Consider the following 17324-nt stretch of genomic DNA (forward strand, 5'->3'; position numbering starts at 1 on the left):
AATTTTCATTACTATATGTATAGGTTCTTGGTTATTCGAATAACAAGTAAAGGATTGCGAAAATCATGTTTTGAGTTTGTTACCCGCTTTAGCCTATATTTGTTTATAAACACCTTTTATACAAGGTTGATACATTATGTATAATGATTTTCCCCAGTTATAATGTTGTATAATATTTCCTCCGATCAAAAAGCGTGTCCGCTTAGCCTTTTTTTTCTTGGGTCAAAAAGAGTGTCTACTTATCAAATCAAGAAAGAATTAACCCTATTTTTTTTTAGATTTTCCCCTATTAAGTTTATGTGATCAAATTCAATGCCTATTTAATTAGGGGCAGTTTAGTCAAATTACTTATTTTTGTCTAGGAGTTAGTATTTTCTTAAGGGTGTGCAAATGGCAAAGTGGACACTCTTTTTGAACTGGAGGGAGTGTTGTATATTGCGCTACATGGCGTAATATTGTATGTTGGGCTGCGTATTTTTAAAAATTTCCCAGGATTTTTATCTTGTAAGCACATTGCTCATTGTATTTCTTAATTGTTTACAGCAATGGGTAGGAGGAAATCTAAGCCAAATCGTTCAGTAGGAATTTTGGAAGGAGAAGTTCCTAAGGGGAAATTAAACAGCAAAACTGATGCTGGAACTGCGGAAAAGGATGAGTCTTTTGTAGTTGATGTGCCATTTTTTGTTGAAATTGATCGGTCTAATTGGTTATCGGATGAACATATGGATATTTCTGAAATTGTTTTGTCAGACTTGAATGTTAGTGACGAGTTTTGTCGTTATATATTGGATGAGGAGTTCTACCGGGATTCAAGGTATTTATTGAGGTTTAGGGTGAGTAATGTTAATGAGTATCTTACTAGGATAAAGTTAGGTCACTGGCCTGTATTATCTGCTAGTAGTATGTGTCTGGAAATTGTAGCTAAACAGGAGAAGGAGGGTTTGGAGGAAACTGTTGTGTTGGTGGTGGGGAATTTTGATGGACCTGATGAGGGTATATCGGGGCTAGTCCATTTGGCTAGTTTGAAGTTCTTGACATTGAGGCCTGTTATTACGGGGCATATTGTTCCAAGTTGTTTATCATCAATACGGGTGAGGGTGGAGATTTTAAAAAGCGCATTTGATGCGTGTGAGTCACTTCTTGATACATCCAGACAGCTATGGAAAAAGAGCATGATGCATGTGATGGCTTGGCTACGTCCAGAGGTTGTGACTTCAGAAGCTAGATATGGATACGAGGTGGCAGCACATGCAGATATTGGTCTAGCTTCAGGGCCGGATGAATGTTCTTCTGCTGCAAGGAAACTTTCTAGGTTTGATGTAGCTAGTTTCTATGAAGCTATTAAGCCATCAAAGTGAGTGTTTCTACTGACATTAGTTTCAATTTGTGTTGGCTATTTGCAAATTTCCTCATACTTGGCTTGCATTTGTGATATTTCCTGCAGGGAGGAGCCGATGCTTGATGATGACCTCCCTGATTTGCTTCCTAAGCTTAGACCTTACCAGCGTCGTGCCGCTTATTGGATGGTGCAGAGGGAGAAAAGAAATTCCGATGGATCTTTGCAAAGCAAAATAAATCACTGTATTTCTCCTCTATGTATGCCACTGAGTTTAATTGACACCACTATAACAATATATTACAATCCATTTTGGTATGTTTCTCCCTCTATGATATACAGAAAATGTTACCGTTAGATTCACTGTGCTTTTAGCATCCTTTGAAGTATTTTTCATCCATGGTTCATCTAATATGCCCCCTTGTGATGAAATGGACACTTCCAACTGTTGGCACTAACTGAATTTGGTTTTGCTATCTTGCGTTTATGAATTCTAAAGGTGGATGATCAGCTTCTCGTCATTTTCTGTTCTTTGGAATGGGATGTGACTTGCTATGTACATCCCTAATTCCAGGACAAGCATCCATTGTTCCCTTTCTTTTCTTGAAAAGATCAAATGAATGGTAAAATTCATTCATCCTGATGGCTGGGTCACTATTGATTGATGCTTCTTCCTTTTCCTTAAGCACAGCTCTATTGTTCTTAAATCTTAACTCAAAATATAAGGAGTCAAAATTGAAATAGAACTTTTTCAGATTAAACAGATATCTCTCTTAAAAATCTCTTTTGTTAAGTTATATTCTTCATACTTTTGTAATCAACTAAGAAGGGTTCTTTCTGATGTTACTTTTCAGTGGAAATGTATCCTTGCGTCCAGAGAGCACCCCGGCAGTTGTTCCTGGTGGTATTTTAGCTGGTAAGCAAAATGACTGAATTTGGCAGTCTTTCATCCTTGATCTACCTTCTTATGTTATTGCTTTCTGTTAGAATAGGAATAGGAATAGGAATAGGAATAGGATTTGGATATAGTATCCTACATGGAAAAGGATTAGGATGTAGTGTCTATAAATAGGGCCCAATGTAATAATGTAGATACACAATTCAATAATAATATTTTCTCTCATAATTTCTCACATGGTATCAGAGCATTAGTGAGGAAATATCAGCTGTGTAATATTCCAGCGAAGTTCCGATTTTTTTTTTTTTTTTTTAAATTACAGCCGTGCATAATTTTTCCGGTGGCTGTTAGCATCACAATCTCTGTCCGGTGGTGTTGTGCAAATTCCGACACCACGACAGCGTAGATCTGGTTCAGGCGAGAAAACCCCACAAAAACACTCCGGCAGTCTTGCCGTCACGCGCCGGAAAATCCTATGTCTCCGACTGAGCATTTGTTCCACGTGCCAGGGGTGTGCGACCTTTCCCAATCCCCACATCATTTGCTAATGCCCTCAAGGACGCTCATATACTAACCACTCACAAGTCAACATACTATTCAATAGGTTTGGGCTAAAATGGAATGACAGACCTTCTCACCATTCAAGTACTCGAACACAGTCACGCCCCCTAGGTCATTCCCGCATATCATGGACATATTTAGTAAAACACTTAATCAATCTCAGATCACAGCCTATGGTTATAGCAAATAAACCCAATCGTGCAAGTCTTAGAGAATACAATCACAAATCCATATCATAATCAAGCATAAGAGATAATAAGATGTAATGCAAGATGTATATGGTATGAATGCAATGCATATGCAATGATACACACACGCTTTGGGCGGAATATCTCGTCGCCTCGACAGTCATGATCCATGAGGGACCGCTAAGTCCATGTACCTGCTGTGGAACGCACAACCCGATCCAATAGTCAGTGTTGCCGAACGTGCAACCCGATCCCAGTCAGTGTTGCGGTACATGCAACCCGATCTAAGTAAGTGTTGTGGCGCGCAACCCCATCCCAATATACATATATATATATGAATGAGTGAATGCATGATAACAATGCCAACAAGAATATATAAAACACTGGTGCCACCCTTGGACACAAATCTCACTCACAATAACAATATCATAAACCTTACTTCCTTCCCAACAACCTCATTCATGATAAAATGCTTTCCGACACACAAGTAATCACTAAGCAGCAAGCTTGTAGAATCAATCACGTGGCGACGTGCCAACAACTCACAATAAGCAACAACACAATAGACACAATAAGGCAAAAAGCCATAATCACACCTTCATACCCGAAGGTTAACATGAAATCTCCGACAGTACTATCTCTACACGTGTCTCACTAGCCCGAATCTCACCCAAAAGGTAACACATCATTTCTACCGTACCAACAAGTATCGCAAGAGACAATTTGATACAACAATACCCACCTAATATAACCATCCCGACATCGGTGTCCGAAGACCTAGGCATGCATTCTCCGTTTCATCTAACGTACATATGTGGAACTCTAACCGAAGTCTACCAAAAAGGAAAAGCCGTAATCTACCTCGAGGCCGAGCAGGTGTCGCGAACATCCATTGAACTTCATCTCCCATCCTCATAAGGAAATAATGATCCGAGCGGTCTAGGAACGATAAGTAATTCAAGTAAGTAAGAGTTTGAGGAATTTGGGTTCGTAAGGGTAAGACCGTAATTTCTGGAATCAGATTCCTAAATCTCCTTTATTACCAATTAACCCTTTCCTATAGAAATCCATGTTAATCATTAATCAAAACTAGCATTTCTAGTTTATATTCTCAATATTAAGATCCATCAACTAACCTATTTGGAAACAAGAAGGTTTAGATCTTAGAAACTTTGTCATTAATCTAATCTTGAAATAAACAAGCTTTTCTTCCCATAAAGATGTTATACTAGGTTAAGAATACCCATTAGCTATTTTAGGTCTTTCAAGAAATTTGGTGTATCCTTTTCTTAATACTTTCCATTTTCAAGATTATGAGGGAAATTGGAGGAAGAATTTAAGGAAGATGAAATTAGTGATAAGAGAAGGTTACTTTTACAAATATTCAAGTCTCTAGGGTTGGAAAACTCCCAAGTGACGGCTATATAGTTTTAGAAATGAGGAAGTTTAGGTCAAGTCCTGAAATGGGGCTTTAAATATGGTCAATAATGGTCGTCGACCGTTGCAGCGGTCAAAGTGCCGCTACAGCGGTATCGCTTCGACGGTATTTACACTGATGGGGCGGTCCTTTGAGATTTGCATACCTTCGCTACGGCGGATCATCTGTTGCTATGGCGTGACCGCTACGACGGTCAGCCAACCGCTATGGCGGTTATTTGGGGCCCGGTGGCCCAAATCCGATATTTTAACTTCTTTTCTTACGTCGGGTCCGATTAGGCTAGGGTTTTACCAAGTACACGTGACGAATCGCATGTGCTTTGGGAGCCAAGGCCGCGAATTTTTCGAAATTACTATAACGGCCAAAGGGGCGTTACACAACTTGTGAGCTAGTTTGGATTAAGCAGTTGCTCAGAGAACTAAAAATTGGAGAAATCAGTCAAATGAAACTTGTGTGTGATAATAAAGCGGCCTTTCATATCGCATCAAATCCGGTATTTCATGAGAGGACTAAGCACATTGAGATTGACTATCACTTTGTCAGGGAAAAGATATTCTCCGGAGATATTGTTACTAAATTTGTGAAGTCGAGTAATCAACTTGCGGATATTTTCACCAAGTCAGTCAGTCGTCCTCGTATTAAATACATCTGTAAGAAGCTCGGTACATATGACTTGTATGCACCAGCTCGAGGGGGAGTGTTAGAATAGGAATAGGATTCGTATATAGTATCCTACATGGAAAAGGATTAGGATGTAGTGTCTATAAATAGGGCTCAATGTAATAATGTAGATACACAATTCAATAATAATATTTTCTCTCATAATTTCTCACACTTTCAATCCTTATCAGGGAAGACAATTAAAAATGTATTGGACACCGTAAAATCTTTAGGATAGAATGATAGATCAGATCATTCGTTGTTTCTCCTTTTTCTTTCTGCACTGGTTGATCCTCTGTACATATTAGGACCTTCTTGGTGCTGTTCATTGATGGAATCTTACCTTATTGATTAAAAAATGTGGGCTTCATTTACCGTCTGACATGTGATTGATTTGGATAGCAAACATGTCTTGTTTTGTTGAAATAGTTTCTTTTTTCCTTCACTTTTTCTTTTTTATTAGAACACTTTCCTCATATTTAGTTACTGTTTTACTGAGTTATTAAGGGAATGGATTGCTTGTTTTCTGATGTAATTTCCTTATAAGTAATTGATTTATGCTTGAATGTTTATACCTCCCACCGTCTCAGTTTGTTTGTCTGGTTTTGACTTGACTCGGAGTTTAAGAAAGTAAAGAAGACTTTTGAATCTTGTCACCTTAAATTAAAGATATGTAGAATGTACCAAAATGCTCTTTAATCTTGTGGTAGTAAACATGCCATGTGGAAAGTTGAAATTAAAGAGTTTCCAAAAAAGGAAAAATGCATTCTTTTTTTAACGGACTAAAAAAAGTTAGACAAACAAATTGAAACAGAGGGAGTATTATATATGATGTTAGGCAATTCTGCAAATATTAAGTACCTCAACTGTGAACAGGGCCTTTCGATATTTTTCAGTCATTGAAAGCCTTACTTAGCTTTGGTTGCTTCTTCTGGTATTGTTCTATTACAGATGAGATGGGGCTGGGAAAAACTGTTGAGCTGCTTGCTTGTATCTTTGCACATCAGGTGGCATCATCTTCCATTGGCAATTTTACTGGTGAATTTCTGCGTGATGAGGGTCAGAAGAATAGTCTGAAAAGACTGAAAAGAGAGCGTGTAGAGTGTATATGTGGTTCTGTGAGTGAAAGCATCAGATATAAAGGATTGTGGGTTCAGTGTGATGTTTGTGATGCATGGCAACACGCAGATTGTGTGGGCTATTCGCCTAACAAGAAATATACAAAATCTAAGGCAATCTTAAATGAGCAGGAGTCAACTGGGAATATGCACAAGCGTGCTAAACGAAAAAACGATGTTAAAATAGTTGAAACGGAAGGCCGCTATATCTGTCAGCCGTGCTCAGAACTGATCCAAGCCTGTGTAGCGCCAGTTGCCTCAGGTGCAACTCTTATAGTGTGTCCAGCTCCTATATTGCCCCAGTGGCATGCTGAAATTGTTCGGTATTCTTACTTATCCTTCCATTTTCATTGTTCTATTTTGAACATGTCATTTTCCCTGGATTTCCTCAATATTCCAATAGAGTATAGTTCATGAAAGGTATAACTATATATAAACCAATTGACATAGATGTTATCAACCAAAACATTTTCGTACATGTATGTATTCTTGGTCATCAAGAGGAGCCATTAGTTAATGTTCCTTTGGAAATTTTTAATCTCCTGATATCATGTTCAGAGCTCCTTATATGAGAATATTTTAAAGGAGGAGCGATATTAAGCTCTACTTACTGAGTTTGAAACCTTGAGGCAGTATGTCTATTGTTGTATTTGTTGGCTGTGAATCAGTTTGCAGATACGCACTAGTATATGTTTTATCATAAAATTAATTGTTGTTTTTGACTTTTAGTTGCTTTGTTCTCCTTGCATTACTCGACTCTATGTTCAGTTAGTGAATAAAACAACCATTTTTGATATCCATGCATCCTTGACTCAAAAGTGACTTTTTTACCAGAAATATGATCAGAAGCACATAGTCCATGACCCACGGTTCAAGAGTATTAGACTGTGAAACACAAGCACTAGAATTACGAGCAACAAATGTATCAGTACGAGCAACGAAGGCTACTTGTGGAGATGTCTGCTTGCTTGTTCGACATTGAAGGAACTCATTATATTTTTGTTTTAGATAAAGACAACCCTTTCCTGCAATGTCGGTCTGAGTAACATGAATATTTTTGGGTGATCGACCATGTAAAGAATAACATACTTCACGAGTGTGTCTAAGCTTATTATAAGAACTACACTTGGGTCGAGATCTTCCAAAACAACATCCTCTCGTTAATTCTCTATAGTTTGACTTGTCCGATTTTCCATTGTCTGAGATGCGAGAACAGAAGAGTCAGTGATTGGTGATGAGACCACTGTGTGACCAGGTGGCACAGCAACGCAAAGGAATGTCATTTGATTTCTCAAAAATAAAAGATAAAACAGATTTAAGACATGGGAAATGGAATGCTCATCTTGAGAATGAAAGATTGAATTCTACAATATACATGTAAGTTTTCATAGAATATTTCTTAAAATTTACAATATCTTTATAGCTCTGTTTTTATAATTTTGAATTATCTTAGCCGAATTCTAGCATCCGTATCCATGCGTGGATTCGCACCTAGGAATCTTAAAATTTAGATTTTGCTGAAACCGACACTCAGATCCGAACCCGTATCGGATACCCGCACCCTAGTCCGAGCAACTTAGGATTACCACAGGTGACTACATAATTGAGCATTAATCTTTTCCACTGTGCTTGAGCCTTGTCATCTCCCTCAATTGTCTTTTTGCTCAAGTGATCTCTAACACCTTGACCCTTGCATCACAATGAGGAAGCCCAAGCTAAATAGTTTGAACTTTCCATTAAGGGCTCCGAAGTAATCATAAGACTTGAGTTTTCAAATCCTGTATTTTTGGAATCTGATAAAGAAATGGACCTTAGGAGTAATTCAACCGCAAAAGCTAGCTTATGAGGTGGAGATCTTCCAAGACCACATAAAGAAACCATCCCACCCCTAATTCACCATTGTGGAACTCGACACCCCCCAGCATGCCCATGAGTGGAAATCTGGAGCGTGGGTATATAAGATGGGGGCCCAACATCGGGCAAACAATGAATTGGGATTGGCCTAGTTCTGATACCATAAAAAGAAATGGACATTAGGTTTAACTCAACCCCAAAAGCTAGCTCAAGAGATGAAGATTATCCAAGACCATATAAAGAGACCATCCCACCCCTAAAGCACTGATGTGGGACTTAACAAAACCAAACACAAAATCCAAAAGGCACGGTTGGATTGGAGAGAGTTCTAACCAAATAATCACAAAATATTGCTGAGAAGACTGCTGAAAAGTGGCTGGATAGTTGCTAGTCGACAGAGGTTTCGCCGGGAAGCCGCCGAAAAAATCTGAAAGCAATGATGAGAGCTGCAAAAGCTTCAGCCAGTACCCATAGTGCAAAAGAAGTTATGAAACAGTGCCGGAAAACACAAACTTTGCCAGAAAACACTGTCCTCACCGAAAAACACTGTTCCAGTGACTGATAGTCCACAAAAAATTGATGGGTCGAATCAGAAGAGGTAGACGACCACCACAAGTGAAGAATTTTTCTCATAGACTGCCAAAAAGGTGCTTCACGCGCTGGCGTGTAAGCTGACACACCAGCCGGGACCCTAAATGTCAGCGGCCGTAGGGAGGTTCCTACCGGACTGATTTATTGGAATTTGGTCGACATAGTCTGAGGAACTTTGTGTGGTATTGGTTTTTGCACAACATCGACGAAAAATGATTTTGACGTGGATAACCTCTAAAATCTCCGGAAAATTGCATGGCGGCGAGTTCTTTCTTTTCGGATGTCGCTCGAATGGCATCCAACAATAATTTTGCTCACCAGTGCTCTGATACCATGTGAGAAATAAAGGCATGGGAGAATATTATTAAGATGCGTAACTTAACTGTCTTACACTAACCCTTTTTATATACATACTTTACATGGTACTAAATACCTATTTTCCGATGTGGGACACTAAGCATAATAATACTCTGACTATCTAACATCATATATTACTGGTCCGCTGTTTGAGTTGCTTCATTCTCATGGAATTACTTGATTTTATGTTCAGTCAGTTAAGAAAACAACCATTTTACATCCATACATCCTCATCTTATAGCTTAGGCAGCTTTTTCATCCTGTCTCTTGATGTCATGTTTTCCTGGAATTATTCTGTTGCATCTCCAGTCAAATCAGGACAAATTGTGCTCTAGACTTCTTTGTGAATCATAGATTTCATGTGATGGATATTGTCCGCAACATTTATCCTAAGTCTTTATGGTGAGTGTTGATCATCTTTTATCCTTTTGTGCAATATCATGGCTGGAGTTGTTGTGTATCTTTAATTATGAGATGCCGGTTGGTAACAGCAGACTGCATTATTTGTATGTTGAAAATTCCGTGTCTAGTTATATAACAGATTATGTAGGCTGATAAAGACCTTAAGCTTAAGTAGAAATCTAGAAGTGTTTAAATTGGGACCTCTTCTGCAGTGCTTCTCATTATCGGTGATAGGCAATTCAGTCAGCAGTGTATGAATACAGAAGGTTCTGCTATTGAACTTTGCCACTCAAAAGTGGGTGAGTTTAGAAATTGTAGCCAGTTTAATGCTGGTCTGATCTTAAACCACTTATAAGAGAATGGAAACACATGACCCTGCATCTCTCCCTCCCCAAAAAGAAAAAGAACCCAACAAAAAGAAGAACAAAAAAGAACAAAAAGAACTGAAGATATACAAAGGGATTTTTTCTACTGATGTGTCTGGTATTATAACTTGTTAGAATCTCTACCTCCTCGAGGTAGGGGTAAGGTCTGCGTACACTCCCCTTCCCCCTCAGACCCCACTTGTGGGATTACAATGGGTATGTTGTTGTTGTATAACTAGTCAGAATCTTCTGTTATGTAATCTATGCAAGTCTTGACTTTAGTATCATGGTCATACCATCTTGGTACTGAAATTTGAATAAGAATTTCTATACCGCTATATATAAAATAAAAAAACGATATCCTGCCCCGAAAATTTGGAAAGAATAGGTCTGAAAAATTTCCGAATTAGATGACCTGTCACTGATATAAGCAAAGTAATCACTCATAATGCATAAAGGGCTAGTTGGCCTGATGTGGTTGATGAGTCCACTTCTGTGCTTTTGTTGTCTTGCAGAGAACTCAGGGAAACTTTCTACATTTTCCTGTTTCCTAACTTCTGGGAGTGACCAGGGGAAACTGTGAAAGAAGGGGCTTTTGTTTCCTTTTGTCTATGGCCTTGGCTTGTACAGTCACTTGTTGGGTGACCTTACTCTTTTCCCTAATGTGCTCTTCCTCTTATTATGACTAAGGGCAGGTTGTTTTTAATGGCAACGTGAAATAGGTTTAGTGCTAGTTTTCTTGCCTTTCTGGACCACATATGTTAAAAAATAATTATAGTCTGTTTTCAAATGTTTATTCAAGTTGCTTATCCGGATTGCTTACCCATCATATCTTCCTATTGCTAGTCATACAAATCCTGGTGCTGTGAAAACATGCATTTATGAAGGAGTGAGGAACAACTCTTTATCACAAACACCCTTGCCAGATATAAATGAACTTCTCAGTGCCAACATTGTTTTGACAACTTATGATGTACTGAAAGAGGACTTATCACACGACTCTGACAGGCATGAAGGTGATCGTCGAGCTCTAAGATTTGAGAAAAGGTATCCTTCATCCTGCAATTTCCTTTTTCTGTTTTACGAGTTTGCTTGCCCTAAGGTAGAAGTGCTGCTTTTGCTGATTTTTGTGGCTTTTAAATGCTGAAATCAAGGCATCACTGCAAGCTCCTACATTGCTACAGATTAAATAAATGGTACTGGAGTCTAGCTCGGATTGTTACTGGTTCTGTTATTAATTCGAAGTATGTTTTATGGATGTATCTGACCTGTCACTCCTTACCAGAGCAGAGTTCCCCTTCTCTTCGAGTGATTGATCTCAGGAAGTTCTATCTGTTTGGTTTTTGAGAGACATGGTTGTGATGTTGACTTTTATTGGTTAGTTCCTGAATGTGTTCATATTACTATTGTAAAGTGACAAATGCTTCCTTGTTTGCTTTTGTTACACTATCTGGCTGGTGCTTGTCCCCGATCACCTATCCTTTATTTGCTCGTGACAACTTCTGAAAAGTATTTGACTGATTATTACTTGACCAGGTTATTGGCTCTGAAACTGTGTATGGTAGGCTTGCTGATTGTGTTTTCTTAATTTCGTAAATCTCCTTTATTGTCCTTAATTCCCCCCCTTTTTTTTTTGGATAAGGTATCGTCCTTAATTTTCTTTTGCTGAACAATGTTATTAACTTCTTTAGTTTCATATTTGATGATAATGACCATGGACGTGTGGTTGCTAAGGATCATGCATGTGCAATTATGATGCAACTGGTGCATTGTGCTCCTTCTCCAGACCGATGTGAACTCTGAAACTATAGCAGGATATTTAAAGCTTGTACTATTCGGAAATACTTAAAAGGCTTTTAGTGTGAGGAGATGCACAGATTTTTTTGGACACCTGATAAAAAATTTCCATGTTTTTCCTTGATGTTTAGGGGATATCTGAAGCCGTTACGTCAAGTATCAAATTCATTCTCCTTTCTTCTGTTCTTTTCTTTGAAACCTTGGTGGAAAGCAAAGTAATGGTCTCAAAAACACTTATAATACTTGTTTAGAGGATCATAGGTATATATTTTGTTCAAGGCATGATCCCCAGACAATCTCGCTTGAAAAGTAAGTTACTGTTCAGGCTAGCAGATCTTTGAAGAGGTGATTATGTTCACACGTCTGGCTTGGAACTTTCAATTCATAAAGATATTCTTGAGTGATGATGATAGTGCCGGTTTCTCGTCTTTTGACCTTATGCTAGGAAATTTAACCAGATTGCTGCCTGTGTCTACTTGTACCTCATTCTTTGGCCTTCGTTGTTTCTAGATCGAGGATAAATCTCTGGCGTATCATGTTGCAGATATCCTGTCGTACCTACCCTACTAACAAGAATATTATGGTGGAGAATATGTCTGGATGAAGCTCAAATGGTGGAGAATAATGCTGCTGCTGCAACTGAAATGGCACTAAGACTATATGGAGTTCATCGATGGTGCATTACAGGGACTCCCATACAAAGGAAGCTTGATGATTTGTTTGGTCTTTTGAGATTCCTAAAGGCAAGTCCTTTTAATACTTTTAGGTGGTGGACCGATGTTATACGTGATCCTTATGAGGTTTGTGCCCTGGCCTTTCTTTAGCAATCATTGAATATAATATTTACTGCAGATAATGCTTATAAGTTTCGTTATCTTATCTTTTTGTCCTCTTATCCCTTTCTCACTCCCTCTCAGAAATCTCTCTTTGCTTTTCCAGAGGGGAGATTCCAGAGCGATGGCTTTCACGTATGATTTCTTTAAGCACCTAATGTGGAGGTCATCAAAGGTGTATGTTGCTGATGAACTGCAACTTCCACCTCAAGAAGAATGTGTCTCTTGGCTTTTTCTTTCACCAATTGAAGAGCATTTTTATCAAAGGCAGCATGAGACGTGTGTGAATGATGCTCGTGAGCTTATTGGAAGTTTCAAAAATGATATATACAAGAGAAAAGCACCTGGTTGTTATATATCTTCTTTTCATTCATAATACTATTGAAAGCAATGTATTCTGAGATTTACTTCCATTGCAGGTTCCCAATTGGAAGATGCTGCATCTGATGTTGTTATCACCAACATAGAGGCTGCAAAGCTCTTTCACTCACTTCTAAAACTACGCCAAGCCTGTTGCCATCCCCAAGTTGGGAGCTCTGGGTTGCGATCACTACAACAGTCTCCCATGACTATGGAGGAGATCCTGTCGGTAAGTGATTAGTGAGGGTCAGAAAACTGCTCTTTTCTTAAAAGCCTTTTCTAGTCAGACGTGTAAATAGAAGGTATTTTTGTAGGTTCTGGTGAGTAAGACTAAGGTAGAAGGAGAGGAAGCCCTCCGGAGATTGGTTGTTGCTTTGAATGCACTGGCGGGTATTGCTATAATTAATCAAACTTATTCCCAAGCCGTATCATTATACCAAGAAGCACTGGATGTAGCAGAAGACCATTCCGAAGACTTCCGATTGGATCCTTTGTTAAACATCCATATTACACATAACCTTTCTGAGGTACTGCCACTCAGTTCTGACAGTTCGCAAAAGCTTGAATGTGCACCTGGAAGCGCAAGAGATAAAGTACCCAACATGGAAGATGCTGGAGAAAACGATAAAGGTGCTGTACTCAGGGAAGACAAAGTTAAGGAAGAAAGCATGTTATCGTCTAACTCTGACGATCCATCCAACTTAATGCCAAAAACATTGGCAAAAGATTTTGTTGATGAAAATTCTGACACTACGTTAAAATTTTCCAAATGTGCAAGTTATCGATCATTGACAACAGCATGTGAAAAGTTGAAGGAAAAATTCCTGTCTGTTTTTAATTTGAAGCTGGCAGGGGCCCAACAAGAATTCAAAAAGTCATATGATCAGGTAATATTCAGGATAGGTCTTCATAGATGTGGAAAATGTCTGTAATTGTTTGAGGATGCTGTTTGATATTTCCTGGACTTGAGTGCATCTGTCAGACAACTGACCTCTTAGATGATGGAGAATATTTGACTAAGAAATATAACGTCCAAGAGAAGGTCCTGGGAAAGAGTATCTGTCACGATTATTTATATTCGCATTTCTTGGCTCTCACAGATAATTCACTCTGCAAAGTCTCTCAGTGAAAAAAGAAACTATCTGTTCCAGCCAACAGCTGAAAAAGAAAATATCTATTACGACCAACAGCTTAAGCTTTTACGTAAAGGAGTTTGAAGACAATTTAAATAGACTAAGCAATACAACATTTTTTTGCATTAAAACAAAGACTAGTAATTGCTTAGTATTTTGACATTGGATGTTTAATTTTTCATATTCAGGAATTTCCCTCAAAGAGTTTGTAGCATCAACAGACCAAAGGCATCTAGTTTTATTGTGAGTTGTAGAATCATGAGACCAATTAGTCAATGTGTTCTTAGAAGATAGTTCTGACTTTGTCTGCAGTTAGGATGAGCTACTAAACATAAGTGCCTGGAATGTCTTGAGTTTTGAACCCTCAATTGTTTCCTATTTCTTTTTGTACTTAGTCTCTGCCTCTATACAAGCTTTGGAAGCTCCGCTTACATTTTCTTATATCTTATATTTGAAGGTATGTAATGCATTTAGTGATAGAAAGAACCAGTATACTGCTTGGTGGCTGGAAGCTTTGCATCATATCGAGCAAAACAAGGACTCCTCAAATGAATTGATCAGGAAAATAGGAGAAGCTGTTTCTGGGACTCTGAACACCTCTAGGGCATCAAAGCTTGCTCCCTGGTTAGTAATGGATTTATTTTCTACTCTAGGGTCTTTCCTTGTCCATCAAATTTGCTATCATCTTTGGTGACAATTGCTGTGAAAGACACATGAAATGGCATCCTTATTGCAGTATGAAGAGTTCCAACTTCTTGCATTTCTTCTGGATTCTTTGTTGTCAGCTCTGTTGATTTATATGTAAATATGGCACCCAATTTCTTTCAAATTAGTGTTTTCTTTTCCTGGAATCATTTTCTCTAGTGCTGTCTTATTTGTTACAATGGTTGGGTTAACACATAAATGTTTCATTGAATCAGTAGCTAAAGTTTTGTTTGCTAAACATCTGAAGCTGGATATGCTGAACAAATGTAGCCATAGCTTATCTTGTTTCCAACTTGTGTCAGACCGCTCATTGGGGTGAAATGTTATGTCTGTAAGGTAAATTCTAGTGAATCAATTATAAAATTAGCAATATTATATGTTACTGAATGTTGGTCGCTAAAAGTCCAACATATCCATAAGATAAGTGTTGTAGAGATGCGGATGCTAAGATGGATGTGTGATCATACAAGATTAGATAAGATTGAAAATGACTACATTGGTCAGAAGGTGCAAGTTGCACATATTAAGGATAAAATGAGAGAAGGTCGCTTGAGATGGTGTGGTCTTGTCCTGCAGATGTACTAGTCCGCAGGTGTGAATCTATGGTGAGTGCAGGTGTTAAAAGGGTATGAGATAGACCTAAAATCATCTGGAATGAAGTTGTCACGAAAGACCTACAATGTCTTTGAGTCAATGCAGACTAAGCAAAAGATGGGGCACAATGAAGAAAAGATCCATTTAAGTGATACCTACTAGTTGGAAATACAATCCTTTTCTTTTTCTTTCCATGAAGCTAAACCCAACACTTTAAAGACTATTTCAGGCTTTTCCCCCTCTACTTTTTTTTTTCTTTATCAAACAAAAAGTAGAGGGGGAAAAGCCTGAAATAGTCTTTAAAGTTTTGGGTTTCAACCAAATGGTCCATAATGTATAAGCGGTTAAGCACTAATAATCCTCCAAGTTTTCAAAACTGGTATATTGTACAATTAATCAAAATCAATGGATACCATCTATATCTAACGGAACAAATTAGAGAAGAAGTCAAAAAACGTCCCTTAAGTTTGCGTCTCCACTCAAATAGTCCCTAGTACAAGGAGGAGGACTAATAGCTCTCCAAGTTTTCAAAAGTGGTGCACATGTAGTCCAACTCAACAGAATCGATCTATATTTGATGAAAAAAAATTCATATTATCACCTAAAGTTTCTAGAGTTATAAAAAAAAATGACCTGCTTGTTTCTCTTCCATAGTGAATTACGCTTGATACCAAACTACGAGACTGACAAACCCTATGGAGAAGTTTTTGAGGAACGAATGAGTTTCAGCTGAAGAATGGAGGAGAAATCATGCCCTTTCAATGTAAATAAAACCTTCCGAAGCTTCAGGAAGGTTGAGTATATTGTATATGGATGAGTTTTTATTGCACGTAGCTTGTTATGTTAGATGTAGACAATACCATTGGATTGGACTAAATGTGCGCCGATCTTGAAAACTTAGAAAACTATTAGTGCTCCAAGCTTTTGTGGGGACAACTTTTGTGTTATACCCTAAACTTAAGCAACAGAGTTGAGATTTTTATCTCAGAAATAAGTTGGCAGCTATATGAGGTAGACAATCTTGTCAGTGTGCCTCAAACCTGTCAAGTACGTAATTCTAATCTTTTGGTTACCCTGGATGAACTCCACTTCTCAAAACATGATATGTAACTGTTGGAAAAACAAGAGCTCCTGTTTATTTAATCGTAGTGCTTACCAGAAAAAGGAAAAATAAAATAAAATTTAGAGTGAATTGTTTGACCTCCCCTGTGGAATTATACAAATTAATTAGAGAAGTATCTAAGGCATGCCTCTAGTTTGACATGATTACACAAACCCCCGACTTCCATTAACCTCCGTTAATTGAACTGTCAATTGACAATGATCTCACCAAAAAATTAAAAAACTCTACGGGTTTCCCTCCAAATTTATTCTGTTTCTGTAGTTCATATAGTAAAAGAAAAAAAATGTGATGGTTGTCTTCGGCCTCTATTGGGTCAATCACTCAATCCATCCTACTTTCTGTCCAACTGGGCAACCATTACTGCCAGCAGCACTTCCACCTCACCTTCTCTATCTGGCGAACCATTCGTGCTCCTCCTACTTCTCCCTCTACGTTAGCCCAACTCACTATATCCTCCTCCTCCATCCCATTTGGCCACCATCTCCCCTTGTAACCAGCCCCATTTGCCTTGTCTCCTTCCCAGCTTACCAACCAGCCCCATTCCTGGTTCCTCTTTCTGGCTAGCAATTCCTTCCCTTCCCTACTCAATGCCATAAACTCCCCTCATTTTCCAGTTGCCATTCCCCTCCAGCCCCCTTGTCATTCTCCACTGCGACCCCCTTCACCTATTCCTCCCTGTTCTCCCTAGCCCACTCTAATTCCCCTTCCCTCTTTCCTGCTCATATTTTTTCCTCTGCATACCCAGTCACGGTAACTCCGTCCTTCTTGCCTCAACCTAATACATGTACTCATATTTCATTATCCGATTTTCCTGTTCCTTTTTATTTTCAAATTTTCCGCAACAGTACATGGGCAGGTTTGTTAAATTAGCATCAAATTTAACACTGTTAGCTTGTTTGGTTGTTCCATGACGGAGGGGAGTAAATTTTTTTTTTCCAAGTAAGAGAGGAGGTAGAAAATTAGATATTTTTTTAATCGGAGGGGAGACACATTAGTTTGAATAAACTAGGG

General features: G+C 38.5%; 1 protein-coding gene across 9 annotated transcripts in view; it reads left to right on the top strand.

Moving 5' to 3' along the window:
• The window catches only part of LOC132611224 (uncharacterized), a 28607-nt gene that overhangs the window by 361 nt on the left and 10922 nt on the right, over positions 1–17324 (top strand). For 7 of the 9 annotated variants that reach the window (XM_060325638.1, XM_060325643.1, XM_060325639.1 and 4 more), the window contains exons 2-11: positions 544–1354; positions 1445–1651; positions 2191–2252; positions 6033–6522; positions 10615–10815; positions 12110–12365; positions 12505–12745; positions 12818–12987; positions 13073–13645; positions 14349–14515. In XM_060325638.1, the coding sequence (XP_060181621.1) occupies positions 546–1354; positions 1445–1651; positions 2191–2252; positions 6033–6522; positions 10615–10815; positions 12110–12365; positions 12505–12745; positions 12818–12987; positions 13073–13645; positions 14349–14515 (3176 nt within the window). In that variant the 5' untranslated portion in view covers positions 544–545. Of the gene's footprint in view, positions 1–543; positions 1355–1444; positions 1652–1835; positions 1960–2190; positions 2253–6032; positions 6523–10614; positions 10816–12109; positions 12366–12504; positions 12746–12817; positions 12988–13072; positions 13646–14348; positions 14516–17324 lie in introns of those variants that run through there. The other 2 variants (XM_060325637.1, XM_060325644.1) reach the window with 2 other exon arrangements.

This window comes from Lycium barbarum, chromosome 9 (genome assembly GCF_019175385.1).
Source record: "Lycium barbarum isolate Lr01 chromosome 9, ASM1917538v2, whole genome shotgun sequence".
NCBI lineage: Eukaryota > Viridiplantae > Streptophyta > Magnoliopsida > Solanales > Solanaceae > Lycium > Lycium barbarum.